The sequence below is a fragment of the Amblyomma mixtum genome, chromosome 1 (assembly GCF_055824585.1).
Source record: "Amblyomma mixtum isolate Tamu chromosome 1, ASM5582458v1, whole genome shotgun sequence".
NCBI lineage: Eukaryota > Metazoa > Arthropoda > Arachnida > Ixodida > Ixodidae > Amblyomma > Amblyomma mixtum.
Window position 1 is genome coordinate 256816113 of NC_143012.1, and position 14697 is coordinate 256830809.

The window sequence follows — 14697 nt, forward strand, 5'->3', positions numbered from 1 at the left end:
ACTCGTCCATTTTATTTTATACCTATCTTATCGCGCATCGAACCCGTTCAGAGAGATCACATTGGCACTTGTTCCAACAACTCTTTCTTTTATTCATTCATCCCGTCCACGTCAACTGACTGGAACCGCTTTCCACAAGGCGTTGTGCCAGTTACAGATGCTGTTCTTCTTCGCTATTGACCATCTCCTTTTCTGATTTAATCTTTCTAGCTTGCTGCTAAAAATTGGCAGTGGCTTAGCTCGGCTATGTCAGGATATACGTAGCGAAAGCGAGCGCAACCACGAGGCAAGCGGTGTGACGTCATACCAAACGGTGGCGCCGGCTCCGCGGCAAGGCGCGCAGTGTGACGTCGTGCCAGATGGCGCGGCGAGCGCGCTGCGTCCGCCAGCTGCGGCGGTTGCTAGGCAATGGTTCAAGGTCAGTCTCTGTGCTTCCTGGGAGTACAGGGATTCTAGTTCACTGTACTGGGAGTACCGCGGCAGCGAAATCGCAAGTTCGTGGTCAATGTAGCTTTCGCTACAAAAAACACAGAGGCTCCCCACTCATCCCTTGTTCACTTTCTGTGCGATGTCAGTGCACGTTAAAGAACCCCAGGTGGTCGAAATTTCCGGAGCCCTACACTACGGCGTCTCTCATAGCCTTAGTCGCTGTGAGACGTTAAACCCCAAACCAACCAACCTTGTTCACTTTGTTTCTGTGTCGTCATATGTTTGTAGTGTGTGAACGATTTCGTGTTGTTTATGCTTTTGTACTGGAACTGACTTTCACAAGACGTCTGGGAATTTACAGATCCTGTTCTTTTTCACAATTCAACATGTCACCTTCTTTCGTAGTAGCCTCTTTTACGATCATATCGGTTTGCATTTTTGTTTGGTTTGGAGTGCCTGTTATTCCGTTGCATTTTTTGTCTGTTTTGGATTGGCATCACTTTTCTGTTTTCATCTTGTTTAAAGTTCGCGTATTTTTTGTGTTTTTCTATTTTTTTCGCAAATTGCATGAGATTGAGGGTAAACAAAATTAAGATGGAGTGCTTTGCTGTAATTGGGCTGGTAGAGTGCACGTTCAGGCCATTGAAAACAAGAACAGGATTTTCTCCTTTTTTTCTTGCTGCTATATTTTAGAAGGATGGCAGTTGAGCTTCATCGTTTAGGTAGTATAAGAAAAGAAAACACGATTCCTCAGATTCCTCACACCCGTACTAACTATGGCCGCCAAATGCTGATGTACACACTACCACATGCTCTTAACTCTTCTGATAACACCTCCAAGTCACCTCCAAGACATTAACACTTACAATTATGAACCCGCAATGTTAGCCCTATCACTTAACATGTTTTTATGATTATGTAAAGCCGTCGCCATATATATATATTGCTTTTCTTTATATCGCTATCACTTTTTGTCCACTGCTGTATTGCTTTGTGAACGGGGTGCTAGCCTTTGTCAAGCCGTTACAGGCTTTTTGCTAGCACCCCGTTGCATCACGAGTTCTGTAACATCATTGTTGATGCTAAATAAATTTGAATTTGACGCCGGGAAACCGGAAACGCTGACCAAAACGAGCTGGCATTGCCCCTTAGATTAAGTGAGCCATTTAAAAGGTAAGGCATGAGCAAAGTGCGCACATTTATATCCTCCTAGGCCCTGGTAACGGAAAATTTGTCCAATATATTTGTCCAAATTTGTACAGTGGAGCAGGGAGGAGGAAAAACTTTTATTCAATCAATTTTAGGTTGGTGAACAGGTGGTCTCCATTCTCTCCCGGTGGTGTCCTAGCACTCCTTCGGCTGTCGCTATCCGGCGCGCCCGCTCAAGGAATCGCAGGCGTGGTAGCGATGGAAGAAGATTCGGGCTTGTGTAGAGCTGTTTCTGGGCGTGTTTTGGAGCTTGTGCTGTTATCTATTGAGCATGGGTCGCGTCGTTTATGCCACTCCTCTTGAGGAGCTCTCGTTACCCTTTACCGCTCTTCCTCACCCGAGTCGCTCACGAGACTGCTGCTGTCGCGTGTGCGACTCAGGAACTTGCCTCCCTTACCGCAGCTTTCTGGTGCCCCATTTGCGGCATCCTCTTCTCCTCTCCGCCCTCTCACTACTTTTCCATGCCTCGGTCACTAATGTGGGTGCCAGACCACGCAAGGGGCTGGCCCATCGGCTTGCCCGCGAGGCTCCATATATCCGGGCGCCGATACCCCTCGACTTTCCCGATGCTTGACGGACGAGGCACGCATTCACAGGAGCACCCTTATAATGTCGCTTCAGGTACTCCTTCACATACACAGACCTTTAGCATTCAACTTCATTGGACGTCCGCAGGACGTCTGTAACGTCCCTAGGACGTCTCGAACGTCCCTAGGACGTCTCGAACGTCCCTAGGACGTATACAAGGGAGTTTCAGTGCCCATTTGGTCCGGCTATACTGGTTTATTCTTCTATATCGCTTCGGTCCGATTCCTGCACGTGCGCGGTCGAGGAGCCTCTTCTATTCGCGTGCTCCAAAGCCATCCTGTGTGGGCAGTACCCCAACTCTCGTCCTGTTCACTGGTGGGCATATGGTTGGCCTCGGCTGTTCACCCGCGCAGCATATAGCTTGGTCTTGATTTGACCTTGAAGAAAGTCTTCTTTCTCGTCCCCTCTCCGCAATGTGCGTGACATAGCCGGAAAGTGGAACTGACGGGCAGCACGGTTTGAGCTTTTCGAACCCAGTTATGGGCCTGTTTTGGTGATGAAAACAACTGTTAAACAATGCGCGAAAGTGACACAATTGGCGCATACCCGCGATTAGTTCTACACAAACAGTTCCCGCGAGGAAAGCGCCAAACTAAGCCGCTGCTTTTTCTTCACTAGCCGCGCTCCTAGTTCCGCCATGAATCCCCATTAAGCGCGCCGCTGGGAGCCGAGAAATGGGGCTGCTTTCCCGGGCGAAAGAGGAGGTCGTCGGGCTTTGTCTTGGGGATGCCGGCGGCTGCCGTGTAGACCGTCCGGGTAACGGTTCCCGATCAGGCACGCGCGTTTCGCGATCGTTCCCTTGTTAGCGGGGTCACTTTCATTAGATTCAGCGCCGTTGCCGTCATTCTCTTTGCCTTTCTCTCTCGCAGCCCCGACGCGATCTGCCAAACTGTTGCATCGCCGTTTTCTTGGTTTTGCCGGGCGGGTGACTAGGAAATGCGCCTCACGTTTTCTCTTTATTTTCTTTTTTGAGAGCTCGGTATACCCTTCAGGCGTGAAGGCTTGACATGCTTGCTTCCTCGATTCGGCCGATGCCTGCGCTGCACCAGCCATACAAAATAGAGTAGCTCGGATTCCCTCGGGCCGAGCGTACATCAGCCGCTGGGAAGCATCCTGCGCGGACAGAGACCGGCGGAAGCCCTCTTCGGCGCTTGTGCCGGAAGGAAGCCCCTCGCGCGGCCGTTGGCCGTCTCTTGTCCGGCACCCGCTCGAGCTGCATGTATAGTTTCGCGATGTTTTCGGCCGGCGAAACGCGAGACGAAGAGGCCGTGTGCCCAGCGCTGCAGCTCGTTCGCCCCTTTCTCCTCCCCGCAGCCACGAGACGCGGACGTCGTCGTGGCTACCGCCCGTGGACTCATGGAGTTCGGCGTGCACGGGGCTGCCCTACGGCTGGGAGGCGGCCGTCGACAAGAGCGGCAGGACATACTTCATCAAGTGAGTGCGGCCTGGGTAACGGCCGGAGGAGAATGTCGAGCGGTCACTTTTCCTACAAAAAAAAAAAAAATAAATAAATAAGGAGATAAGGAACCCTCTAGCCCACTACTCACAAAAGGCTAGGCGACGTCTAAAGAACGTCTTAGCAAGAAAACGCTGACATCTAAAATTAGTTTCACTTCAGACAGTTTGTAGACACCGGTGGCTTCAAGTTTTTTGTTATTAGTATACAAGGGTAATCACCTGAAATTTACCTATGCCCACTAAGTAATTTTTTATTTAAATTTCTTTGCTCATATTGTTTTGGTTTCAGCAGCGTAACTGTAACGTCACTGTCAATCAAATTGAAACAGGGAAGTCACATGAATAATACAAAAACTACCAATATAATCGCTGCTTTGTTGTTTTAATTCTCTCCGGCTTTTATGGCAGCCTGCCCCATGAGCTGGCAGGACAACATATGAACAAGCAGCTATTACATTGCTGTTTTTGTGTACCTTACATGATTTCTGCATTGTCTTAACTCGACTGTGATGCCAGGCCATTGTTTGACTTTTGAAACCAAAACAATGTAAGCGAAAAATTGGAACGACAGAATATTTGCTACATTTAGATGAATTCCACGTGATGATCTACGTTTAGTGATGTCTTGTGCATCATTCCAAAAAGCACACAACCGAACTTTTCTGTCCTTACTCTGTTAAGCACAATGTTCGAGCAGGATGAAGGTGCGAAGAATGAGATCAACTTATCAACCAGCAGCCTGAATTATAATTTTCTGAGATGCACCAGTGAAACCTAATCACAACAGAACTTGCGCATACCAGTAGCTTACTAAAAGTCTTATCTGAGCTTACTAAAAGTCTTATCTTAAGGTTTGAAGAACATTTATGGATTTTAGCAAATCATGCTCATTTAAAACCATTTTTTTCTGTGTGTAGAGCAGCCGTGATGGCTCAGTGGTTTTTGCGCTCAGCTACTGACTCGAAAGACATGGGTTCAATCCCAGCCGTGGAAGTCGCATTTCAAATGAGGCGTAATGCTAGAGTCCATGTACTGTGCGATGTCAGTGCTCGTTAAAGAACCTCAGGTGGTCAAAGTTGCCTGGAGGCTTCCACTATGGTGTCCCTCATAGCCTGAGCCACTTCGGGATGTTACGCCCCATAAACCAAATCTCTGTGTGTAGGTCAGTCCACCCCAAGATAATGCATTAGACAAGGCATTTTGGAAGGCTGCTATTGAATCATCATCTTCCTTGCTTTAATAAAAATTACCATTGCATCTTGATCCTTGATCAATGTGCTGAGGGTAGTTACGGGTGCATTTGGCGTGTGTAGACCTATTGGCTAGTCTGCTCCATGTTGTGTTTAGAAGTGGACAAACACAAAGATTTAGGGAATCACTGTGCAACCAGTTTCGTATTAGGAATGAAGAGCCATGTGTTTCTGCAGTTCTTTCATCTTTAGCACGGGTCACCATGATGCACTTGGGCTTTTAGCAAGTGTTCTAGCACTTATACCCCTGTCAGACGAGCAAGTTTAGTGTCATTTTCAACGAGTGACACTCGCCTGTAGTGTCATTCGCATCGTGTCACACGATGAACTTTAATGACACTCGCTGCTGAACGCACTCGACAAGAAGTGAGTTTGGGGAACGCACTTCACTTTTCCCGAGGGGCGAAGTGTATAGCCTCGGTAGCAGCGTTTCGAAATTTGAATTCAACATCGGCAATAAAAATGGTGTTTTATTGAACGCAGCTAATTTTTTTTGCCCTCTTGTTCATGTAAACTTATTTAAACATGTATGTCGCCACCACTTTTTGCCAATCAGATTGTGTCAGCTGCGCAGAAACGTTATCGCTGTGAGTCGCCATGATGCTTCAAAAAGTGAAGTACTGCTCCTGGCTTGTCTCGTCTTGCGAAGCCTTTTTTGTAATCGCCAATATTGCACAAAGCTCCTTGATAATCATAAAAAATTGCTTGCAGTTTGGAATCTACTGTACATTAACTGTACACTGAAGCTTTGAAGCGCGAAAAGTAATATTTTTTGTGCCTTACTTGAAAAGCCATCATCACCACCATCAATTCCGAATGACACTTTATTTTTCCGTGTAGCAGCACGCCCCGAAAGTGTCACTCGTTCTGGAGAAGTGCACTTCGTGAAAGTGTCACTAAACTTGCCCGTGTGACAGGGGTATTAGACATAGCCCTTTGAAGCCATTCAGGTCAGAGTTGCACAGTTGAACTGTTCACTTCTGCAGAAGGCTTGAAATTGAAACTGTTCTGAATGCTAGGAGTACTTCAAACCAGTAGAGCTTAGGTGGGAGCAAAGGTTGGCGAGCACCGCATTTTATTGGCTACGGTGTTCTGATGCAGTCATGTGAGCAAAACGACCACCTACGAAGATCCTCGCAAGGACTACGAGGAAGAGCCACCCCCAGCCCCCAGGGAAGTGGAGCTGTTCCGAGACTCTCAGCTTGGCTTTGGCTTCGTGGCTGGCAGCGAAAAGCCAGTCATTGTTCGCTTTGTGACCGAAGGTAAGTGCACACAATTATTTTCACTGCCATGTGAGCAGAAGGGCCTATGTTTAACGCATGGTACGGCGACATCATGTCGTGGCCAAAGTGAGACTGATATAAACTCAGTCAGCGCTTTACTGCCACAGCGTTCGGTGGCTTTCAGCGTCCTGCACCCACGCCAACAAGGCAGAAGTTTGGCCGAGTTGGTAAGTATTCATCATTTTGCTCACAGCACAACAAGAACGGGACACGAGACGAAAGACTAACACAAACAGGCACTTGTTTGTGTTAGTCTTTCGTGTCGTGTCCCGTTCTTGTTGCGCTGTGAGCAAAATGATGAATACCGTGCCTACGCCTTGCAAGCTTACAGGCGACGTGGATGTTTTTGTGGCATTTCCATCGCTATGTGGTGCGAATGCAAATGACCGAAGGCATAAAAGCGGAACTATGCCACGGCATATGACATGTGGGCAGCGCTTTACAAATTGCAGTTGTGCGATAAGACGCAGTTTGTAGATTCCATTACGTGATAGGGTAGGATCAAAGAGGCCGCAACGAAAATAACGCAGAAATGCACGCTTGCCTTAACTTATAGCCAGCTCTGCGCGCACTCCCACCTTGCTGTTGCCGCCCTTTCACCAACAGCTGCTTAGGCTGACGCAGATCCGTGGCAGGGTATTTAAAACGTTCTTGGCGTACAGGATGATTGCAAGAGCCACAAAGCCTTGCAAATTCCAAAAAGAATGTTGTGCTTGTGTGAAATAATTAAAAATGCGGTAGGCAACGATGGGCAATTTTTTCACCTGCTTTATATGCGGCTTTCTTTCTTTTTTTTTTGTTCTGCAGTCCCATACCTGCCTAATAAATTTGCATACTCAACAAATGGAGCAGGACTGCATGTGGTTATATTTCAGTCACTGCAAAAGCAGGAAATGCTTTCTTGGAATATTCTTTGGCAGCATGTTTTCAGCTACTGCAATAAATCAAAATGTAAAGAAGTTTGCTTCTTAGCGTAGCCTCTATAGGCCTACCTAATGCGAACCAGAATTTTTCCATGCCTCCTGAGTATTTTAGGGAAATTTGATTTGGGATCAGGTTGATAAAATTCTTACATCGAACTTCTGCAGCCAAGCATTGCCGCTTTCATAAAACCTAGATCAAAGTCGCATAAATGTTCAGTTGTGCTTTATGGTAATCCAGAATGCACCAGGTTGGCCATTTAATCCAAGAAATATACAGATTCTCTTTGTATGTCAGTAAGCTACTGCTGATGTTATCTTTTGCAAGTGCGAGTGGTGACAGTGCAGTCCTCACTACAGAAAAAATTGAACTTAGCAGCATGCGTGAGGAACTAACGGCAGCTTGGGAGCAGGATGAGATAGTTGAAAAGCTCTCACCCTTTCATTATTGCTAAGTAATCTTTGAGGGGAGCCCACAAAGTGTACCGTCTGATGCAAAAGTTTACAGTCTACTGCACCATTCAGCCAAGCGATGCTGTCGACCGTAAACTTTTGCAACAGACAGTATTTTCCACAACTGCACAAAATCTGACCCTGTGAGATCTATACAAATTGAAGGAAGAGCTGTTGAAGCGTTTTTGCCCATCACATATAAATTTTTGCCTATCACATATAAAAATTTTATTCAGACCGAGAAATGGTCAAGGGACCTTAACTACTGTCCTTGTCTGAACACACCTATATGTTTTTCTGATCTTTTACGGTTTTCAGTGCTTGACTCATGGTCTTATGCCCTCTTGTTTTGTCACATAATTTTTACATAGCTTGTGCTCCCATTTTTTATGTTTTGGTCACAGCCGTACTCGCAACGAGCTGTGCTGCTGAAAAAAAGAAAAGCCTGTTTTTAGCCGGGCATCTTAAGATAGTCATGTGCTTTCCTGAAGAACCATACAAAAGTGCAAGTGTCATTGTTCAGGAAAAGAAAAAAAATTTCTTCTGTTTGCCACTGCCTCTGTCTGTCCCAAACCTTGTTTTCCATGTGCTGGTTGCTATAAGTATGGCTAATCAAGCCGCCTAACAGGGAGAGTTTCCAGGCAGAGTAAGCTACCTCATGCTGTAGGAAGTAGTGGTCGCAGTGAGAAGACTCTTTCAATACTGTTCAAGTCTGAAAACTTTTCCCGCTCCCCTGTTGAAGGTGGCCCCAGTGAGCACAAGTTGCAGCCTGGGGACCAGATTCTCGGCATCAATGGGGAGGATGTCAAGAATGCTCCCAGGGAACACGTGATTGAGTTGGTCAAGTGAGTGCCACACTGTGTAGACGGGGTGCTGCACGTAAAAAGTCTGCTTGCCTTAGTCAGAGGTCGGGTCATGCATCTCCCTGCTTTCTTTTACCAGGAAGAGCTGTTATTGTAATCAACTCATTATTTTTACGTGCTTAGTGAGAAGGCCGTATAATTCACTTGTTGCACAGGGGTTTCAAAGGCCTTTGAACGAACAGCACTGTATTAACTTGACGGTGGTTCAGTATTACAGCACAGATGACCACAGTGGCCATTGCATCAATGGTGTGTCGAGTTGACAGAACAGTGCGGAACTCCCATCGACGTTTCGAAGGCCTTCGAGTGGCAGTGGTGCGCTTTGAAATACAGAATACTCGCAGAAAAAGTGGCCGGTGCAGGGCAGTCGCAAGTTACAGTGAACTCTGGTTAATTCGCATATTTTATTTATCAACTGATGCTTTGGTCATCTCAATGCCCAGTTGTATAGAGAAGCATCGATTAATTGAAACCACATAATTCAAACAAATTTTTTATCCGTTGGGCGTAGCACAGAAATATGGGGCAAGAAGAAGGGATGAAACGAGTGCTCACCTTGTCCATTCTTCCTGTCTTGTCTTTCTGCGCTATGCATTTGTCAGTGTGTTACCAACTAGCCAGAGATGCCACTTTGCTCAAATTCCTGCAGATTTAAGCGTTAATAGCTCTTACTCTGTTTTGACAGCATAGGTTGTCTGCAGATAAACAGACCCAGATAAACATTGCTTTGTTGGTGCGGGAACGAAGTCCTAGTTGTAGCTCTAAGATAAGTTGTGGTATCGTAGAAGGGTATAATTAGGGGCTGCTTGATCATAGTACTGTTATTACTATCATTGATCATATTACAATTATTGGCCATAGTAATAAAATTATGATACTTTTTCAATACTCCAGTTTTTTTCATGCGGGATGTTCAGTCATGTGTCCCATTCATTTTTACACTATTGTGATCAACCCCAGGTAAGTTAGCATTCTTTTACCTTTCCAGGTCATGCAAGCTCTCTGTCAAGTTGGTAGTCTGCCAGCCTCATGTGAACAATGTAAGTCTGTTTTTTTCTTTCTTTTTCTTTTTTTTTGCTGCTGCTTTGAAAATTTAAAATTTTGCCTCCATTGAAATCTGACCGCCGCGGCCAGTATCGAACCCGCGTCTTTCGGGTCAGCAGCCGAGTGCCGTAACCACCGAGCCACCGCGTCGGTGCTCTGAGGCTGGGAAGTCTGACCACAAGGTGAAGATGGAGAACACGATAAAATGCTTTAGAAAATTCAAGATAAATGATATCCATTTCATAGCCGTGGTCAGTATTAAAATGAAGAGATGAATTTTAACAGCTGGTTTTGCATAAGAGGCCTTGCTGAAATCCATGCTGATTTGGAAAGAAAAAATGAGTTGTTGTGATGTGATGAAGTAATGAATATAACACATGCTGCAGGAATTAACAGGTGACATACGTTGTGGAAATAGGGCAGTAATTTGTTTAATCAGGGATAATGAGCCGTTTTTTTCAGTCAGTTTCTTCAGTCGTTTCAATCTTTTGGTCATTTCAAACACTTAGTGCTGCGTTCTGGAAATGTTTATATATCTGTAGATTTTTTAAGCCACCACTTAAAAGGACACTAAGGACAACTTAGTGCAATTGATGTTCTTAATAAAAATTGATTCTTAGGCTCCTTCTGGGTATGTTGATGCTTGTCTGGCAGCGAAAGAAGCATTTTTTGTTGAGAAAATGCATGTAAAAATTTTTCTGCCACTCGATTCCGACTTGTGAGGTCTGCAGTGAAAAGAACTCCGTGAGCACCGTTTTGGAGTGAATGGGGGTGTAGCCTAACCTCTGGGATTTGCTCCCAAGAAACTGAGTCAACGCACCACACTGTGCTTTTGCAAAATCATCCCAGAGATGGCACCTGTATTTCATTTCTGTTTTTGTCTTTTCTGCCTTATAAAGATCTGTTTCTTTGCACAAGATGCTCATATTTTTTATGGTTATTCGGGAACATGCTGATTTACTGGTTACTGATGCTCGTTTTGTGATTTACTGGACATGTTCTTGTGCACAATCTTAAGCTGTCACTTATGATGCCATCCTATTGCATAACTTTGCTGATAACTTGCACAAAGCAACATTTCAGAGCGTAGCTGTAGTTTAACAATGGTGGAGTGTATAAGCTGAAATGCTTTTTTTTTGTTGGAATTGTAATGCATTTCTTATTCCCTAAAAAATTTTACAAAAGATTCATTGAAAGTTTAAAAATTTTTTTTTCTACCTATGCTGATGATGTTTTTAAAACTGCAGAATGCCTTACAAATTAGATAGTAAGTGGCCTTGGTGTGCTACGGCCAGGCTGAAGAAATCAAAGCTAATTTCACATTGTTCACATTGTTTCTAAATGAAGATGGATGTTATTTAGTGTGCACTTTGTAAATTGTTACTATGCAGTAATTTTTCTTTGTTTTTCTGAAAGACAGCAGCTATGAGAAACTTGCAGCTTGTAATACTAGCACTCGCATCCTGCTGCTTACAGTTTGGGAATCAGTAGACTGACTCTGCAGTGCAAACTCTGTGACTTCTTTTCTTACAGACAACCCGAAAGTCAGCCCTCCTAACAGCTGCGAAGAAAGCAAAGTTAAAGACTAATCCGTCTAGGGTTCGCTTTGCAGAGGGTGTTGTCATCAACGGTTCACCTCTTTATTGTGTAAGCTCCTCGTTTTGCATGCTTCCTGAGGTCTAGTTACTCGTACATGAGGCTGTGTTGTAAAGTGAAAGCAAAGTGGGTTTTATTTTACCTCTTTGAAGCCAGGAAGGTTGTAATAATGAGACTCGTATATTTTAAGACAAGGACACAGTGCCTGGCACTGCACTGTCTGCTTCATAAAATATAGGCCTGTAGCTTTTGTTGAGTAATGTTTTCTCTCCCCCTCCAAGTGAGAAGCTGTGTGATGAGCTCGCTTTACTGTAAACTGCAGCAGCTGTACCAAATAAGCTACATGAAACCAAGTCAGTGCGTGTTGTTTTATTATGTTTTCTTCTTGGCAACAAAGGAGAAAATTGCAGCCCAGTGTAGTTTGGTGCCTCGTAGAAAGAAGAAAGGAAGGTCAGGAGGGAGCATAGTGTGATAACTTATGAAGTCTTTGGAAGTGCCTGTGCAACTGAAATTTTGTTAGTAGGAAGCTCAATGGAAGGGAAGCTGGGGGTATGATGCTGTGCGAAAAGTGGGGGAGAAGCATGGAAAAGGGAACAGTTTCAACAGCAGAAAGTATGCTTGCAAATACTGGCTGCACTCAAATGCTCCTGCTTGCTTTGTTGTTTTTTCTTTGTTAATGCTTTAGAGTTTAGAGGCTTGCGTTTGTTTGCATACTTTAAAAAGGAACTTATGGTGGCGCCTTTGAATCGAATATCTGCATGTAATGCTAGCATGTGTAGTCCAGTCTTGAGTGTGTATGCATGTGTGTGTATATGTGCACGTGCATGTGTGTGTGGGGTGGGGGCGTGGAGGGCAGAAGCAGTCAAGTCAAAAGGTGCTAGGCACGTATTAGTGACTGAACTGTCTCGTGAGGCAGTACATTTAGCATACAGTGTCTCTGACAGAGTCTCTGCTTTGTGATTTCAAGCATCAAATGTACAGCGACACGTTTTTTTTTTTTAATTTTTTTCACTACAGCCATCAACGTTCGAGTCCTGCGTTCCCTTTTTGCCAAATGTGATGAAAGTATTTCTTGAAAATGGTCAAACCAAGTCTTTCAAGTATGACAGTTCCACAACTGTGCAGGTATGTCAGCCTCACATTTTCATAACTGTCACGTTGTGTGAAACTGCACTGGAACCAGCTTATATTGGGATGACTTCCATGCTTCAAGTTATTCCAAAAGCATTTCAAGCTTTAGCCAAAGCGTTAAATCATGCAACCTACTCACGAAAGCGTGCAATACATTACAGTACAATACTTATGGTAACTTTTGAACTTTCTAAGCAGGATCACCTGCTTCAAAATTTCATGATGCTAATACACAGTACTGGTTCATGCTATCACAACGCACAGCTCTGCCATAATGTGTTGCGAGCGGATGTTAAGATGATAATGCGAGCTCTGTTTCCCACATGTTGACGGCTTGTTGTCTAGTGACTGGTGCTGAAAGATCGATCTCATGCTATTAAATACTGTACAGCTCCCTGCATCTTCGAGGATTTCAACAAAATAACGTTGAACTGATTAGACTAGACTGCCAGCTGACATCTTGTGGCTGAGTGGTGGTGTACTGTTCGGACACTTTGCATTATTCTTTCAGGATGTCTTGAACTCTCTGCAAGAAAAGCTGTCGGTGAAAGCCATGGAGCACTTTGGTCTTGTTGTGGAGCACATCAAGTCAGTTCGCCGGAACAAGCTCACTCTTCTCGATCCAAAGGACTCACTGGCCAAGGTTTGCTTATGCCATGCATGCTTCATGTGACTTGCAATTATTGTCATACAATATATGTGTACGCCTGTTGTGTACAAGCTAAATGTGCTTCCAGCGAGATACAGAATGGGCTGTTAGGACAGTGACCATTGAGACACTTATGATGCACGAGTTCTGAGACAAATTTTAAAATGAAAGGGGAGGGCAAGTTATAGCTAATGATGGAAATTCATTAAGGGGGTCTAAGTGATAAAAATCTCAGATTGTACATATCAGTAATATCTGCAGTAAATCAAAGTATCAAAGTATCTTTGTAGTACTTGTTGTTCTGGCATTACTGAGAGTGAGAGTAAATTTGCGAAGGACAGTTTCGCTTTTGCAATGCATGAAATTCACCAGGACAAATGATATGGGCAGTGTCCTCATTGCTGTTGGGAGCTTTCAGGCTTTCACAAACTGTAGTTCCTCATTCATAGATGCACTACAACTTGCTGCCAGCGATTCTTGATTTTGCACACTTGCATTGACAATGCCCGTGCTAGAATTCAGGGCACGTAGCAAGGGGACACTTTCATAGCAAAAATACGTATGTTGTACTGCACACACCACGGATCTCGCCGGCTCAGAAAGGTTCGCAGTGTGGCTGAAGGTGAAGAAGAACACAACTGATGCTAGCTATGAGATCACGTGGCCATTATTTTATGCTTTTCTACCTTTCAATCATCGTTGAAAGGCGTATTACTTTTCTGAAGTTCAGAGCCCAAGGGGTTTGCTTCTGGACCACGCCTTATGACTTGTTACACATCCCAAATGTTCAAAATCTTTTGAAGGATGTGAAAGGAACTATGGTCCTCTCCCCTTTGAAAGTTAGCGCTTCCACGGAGACTATACAAGAGCCGCATGAAAAGGTTTAGAAGGAAACCACCTTGGGCTTGAAACCTTTGACAAGAGCTTTACATTTTAGCTTGTGGAGTCATTGGTGGCAGTGTTGGATAGCGGTTTCATAATTCCTAGGGCTTAGAAATATCCATGTTAACCATTCTGAATTCCTATAGTTTATGACACAGTGCAAGGTGCGCAAGGAACATCGCAGTGTAGCTGCACTTAGCATTCAGTGTCTGTTTGAAAAGAGAGGGGAGACAGAATAGGGGCTGCCGTAAACATGTGCTTATCTGGTAGACCACCGTCATCAGCACCACCAGAGACATTAGTCCATGGCAGGAAAAAGGCCTCCCCACTGGTCTTGATTAGCTGCATCCTGCACCAGCCACACCTGACTCTCTGATATACAGGGATGTGTTTTGCTTCCTTTGGGTTTTATTCTCAGTTACCCTGATATATCAGCTGTGCAGAGCAGCTTTTGTGAACCCTTGCACTCCCACTCCGTGTCGCAGATTGCAGCCAGGCCGGGTGCCCATCACTTGCGGTGCTTGTTTCGGGTGGCCTTTGTGCCGCTCGATGCCTATGACCTGCTGCAGAAAGACCCCGTGGCCTTTGAGTACCTCTTCATGCAGGCAAGTGGCTGCTGGCCTGTCTTGTTTCTCCCGTCCTTTGCATCTGCGCACATTTGTGGTTAGTGCTCCGCTTTGTGCCTAACTGCTTATGCTGCTCTTTAGTGTCATTATAACCTGTGGTGAAGTGCATTGAACGTAGTACCTTCCTAGAGTTCCCCTAGACACCCATATGGTTGTGGCGAAGTGCGTTCTTTGCTACAACTGCTTCAGATTTCATCCAAAATAGCAAGTGCGTTCATTATGCTAGTGTCCCTATTGTGTGAGTCAGTACAGTGAGCACTTCTTGGATTAGCATAACCTGAGGCTTCAGTCACCTAAGGGGACAAGCTGCCTTTCA

General features: G+C 44.9%; 1 protein-coding gene across 2 annotated transcripts in view; it reads left to right on the forward strand.

The window, feature by feature from the left end:
• LOC149371544 (uncharacterized) overlaps positions 1–14697 on the forward strand; it is a 159057-nt gene that overhangs the window by 124336 nt on the left and 20024 nt on the right. For both annotated transcript variants that reach the window (XM_089565809.1, XM_089565810.1), the window contains 8 exons: positions 3541–3660; positions 6036–6196; positions 8333–8435; positions 9442–9493; positions 11031–11144; positions 12111–12218; positions 12736–12867; positions 14241–14360. In XM_089565809.1, coding sequence (XP_089421935.1) covers positions 3541–3660; positions 6036–6196; positions 8333–8435; positions 9442–9493; positions 11031–11144; positions 12111–12218; positions 12736–12867; positions 14241–14360 — 910 coding nt within the window. The remainder of the gene's footprint in view (positions 1–3540; positions 3661–6035; positions 6197–8332; positions 8436–9441; positions 9494–11030; positions 11145–12110; positions 12219–12735; positions 12868–14240; positions 14361–14697) is intronic.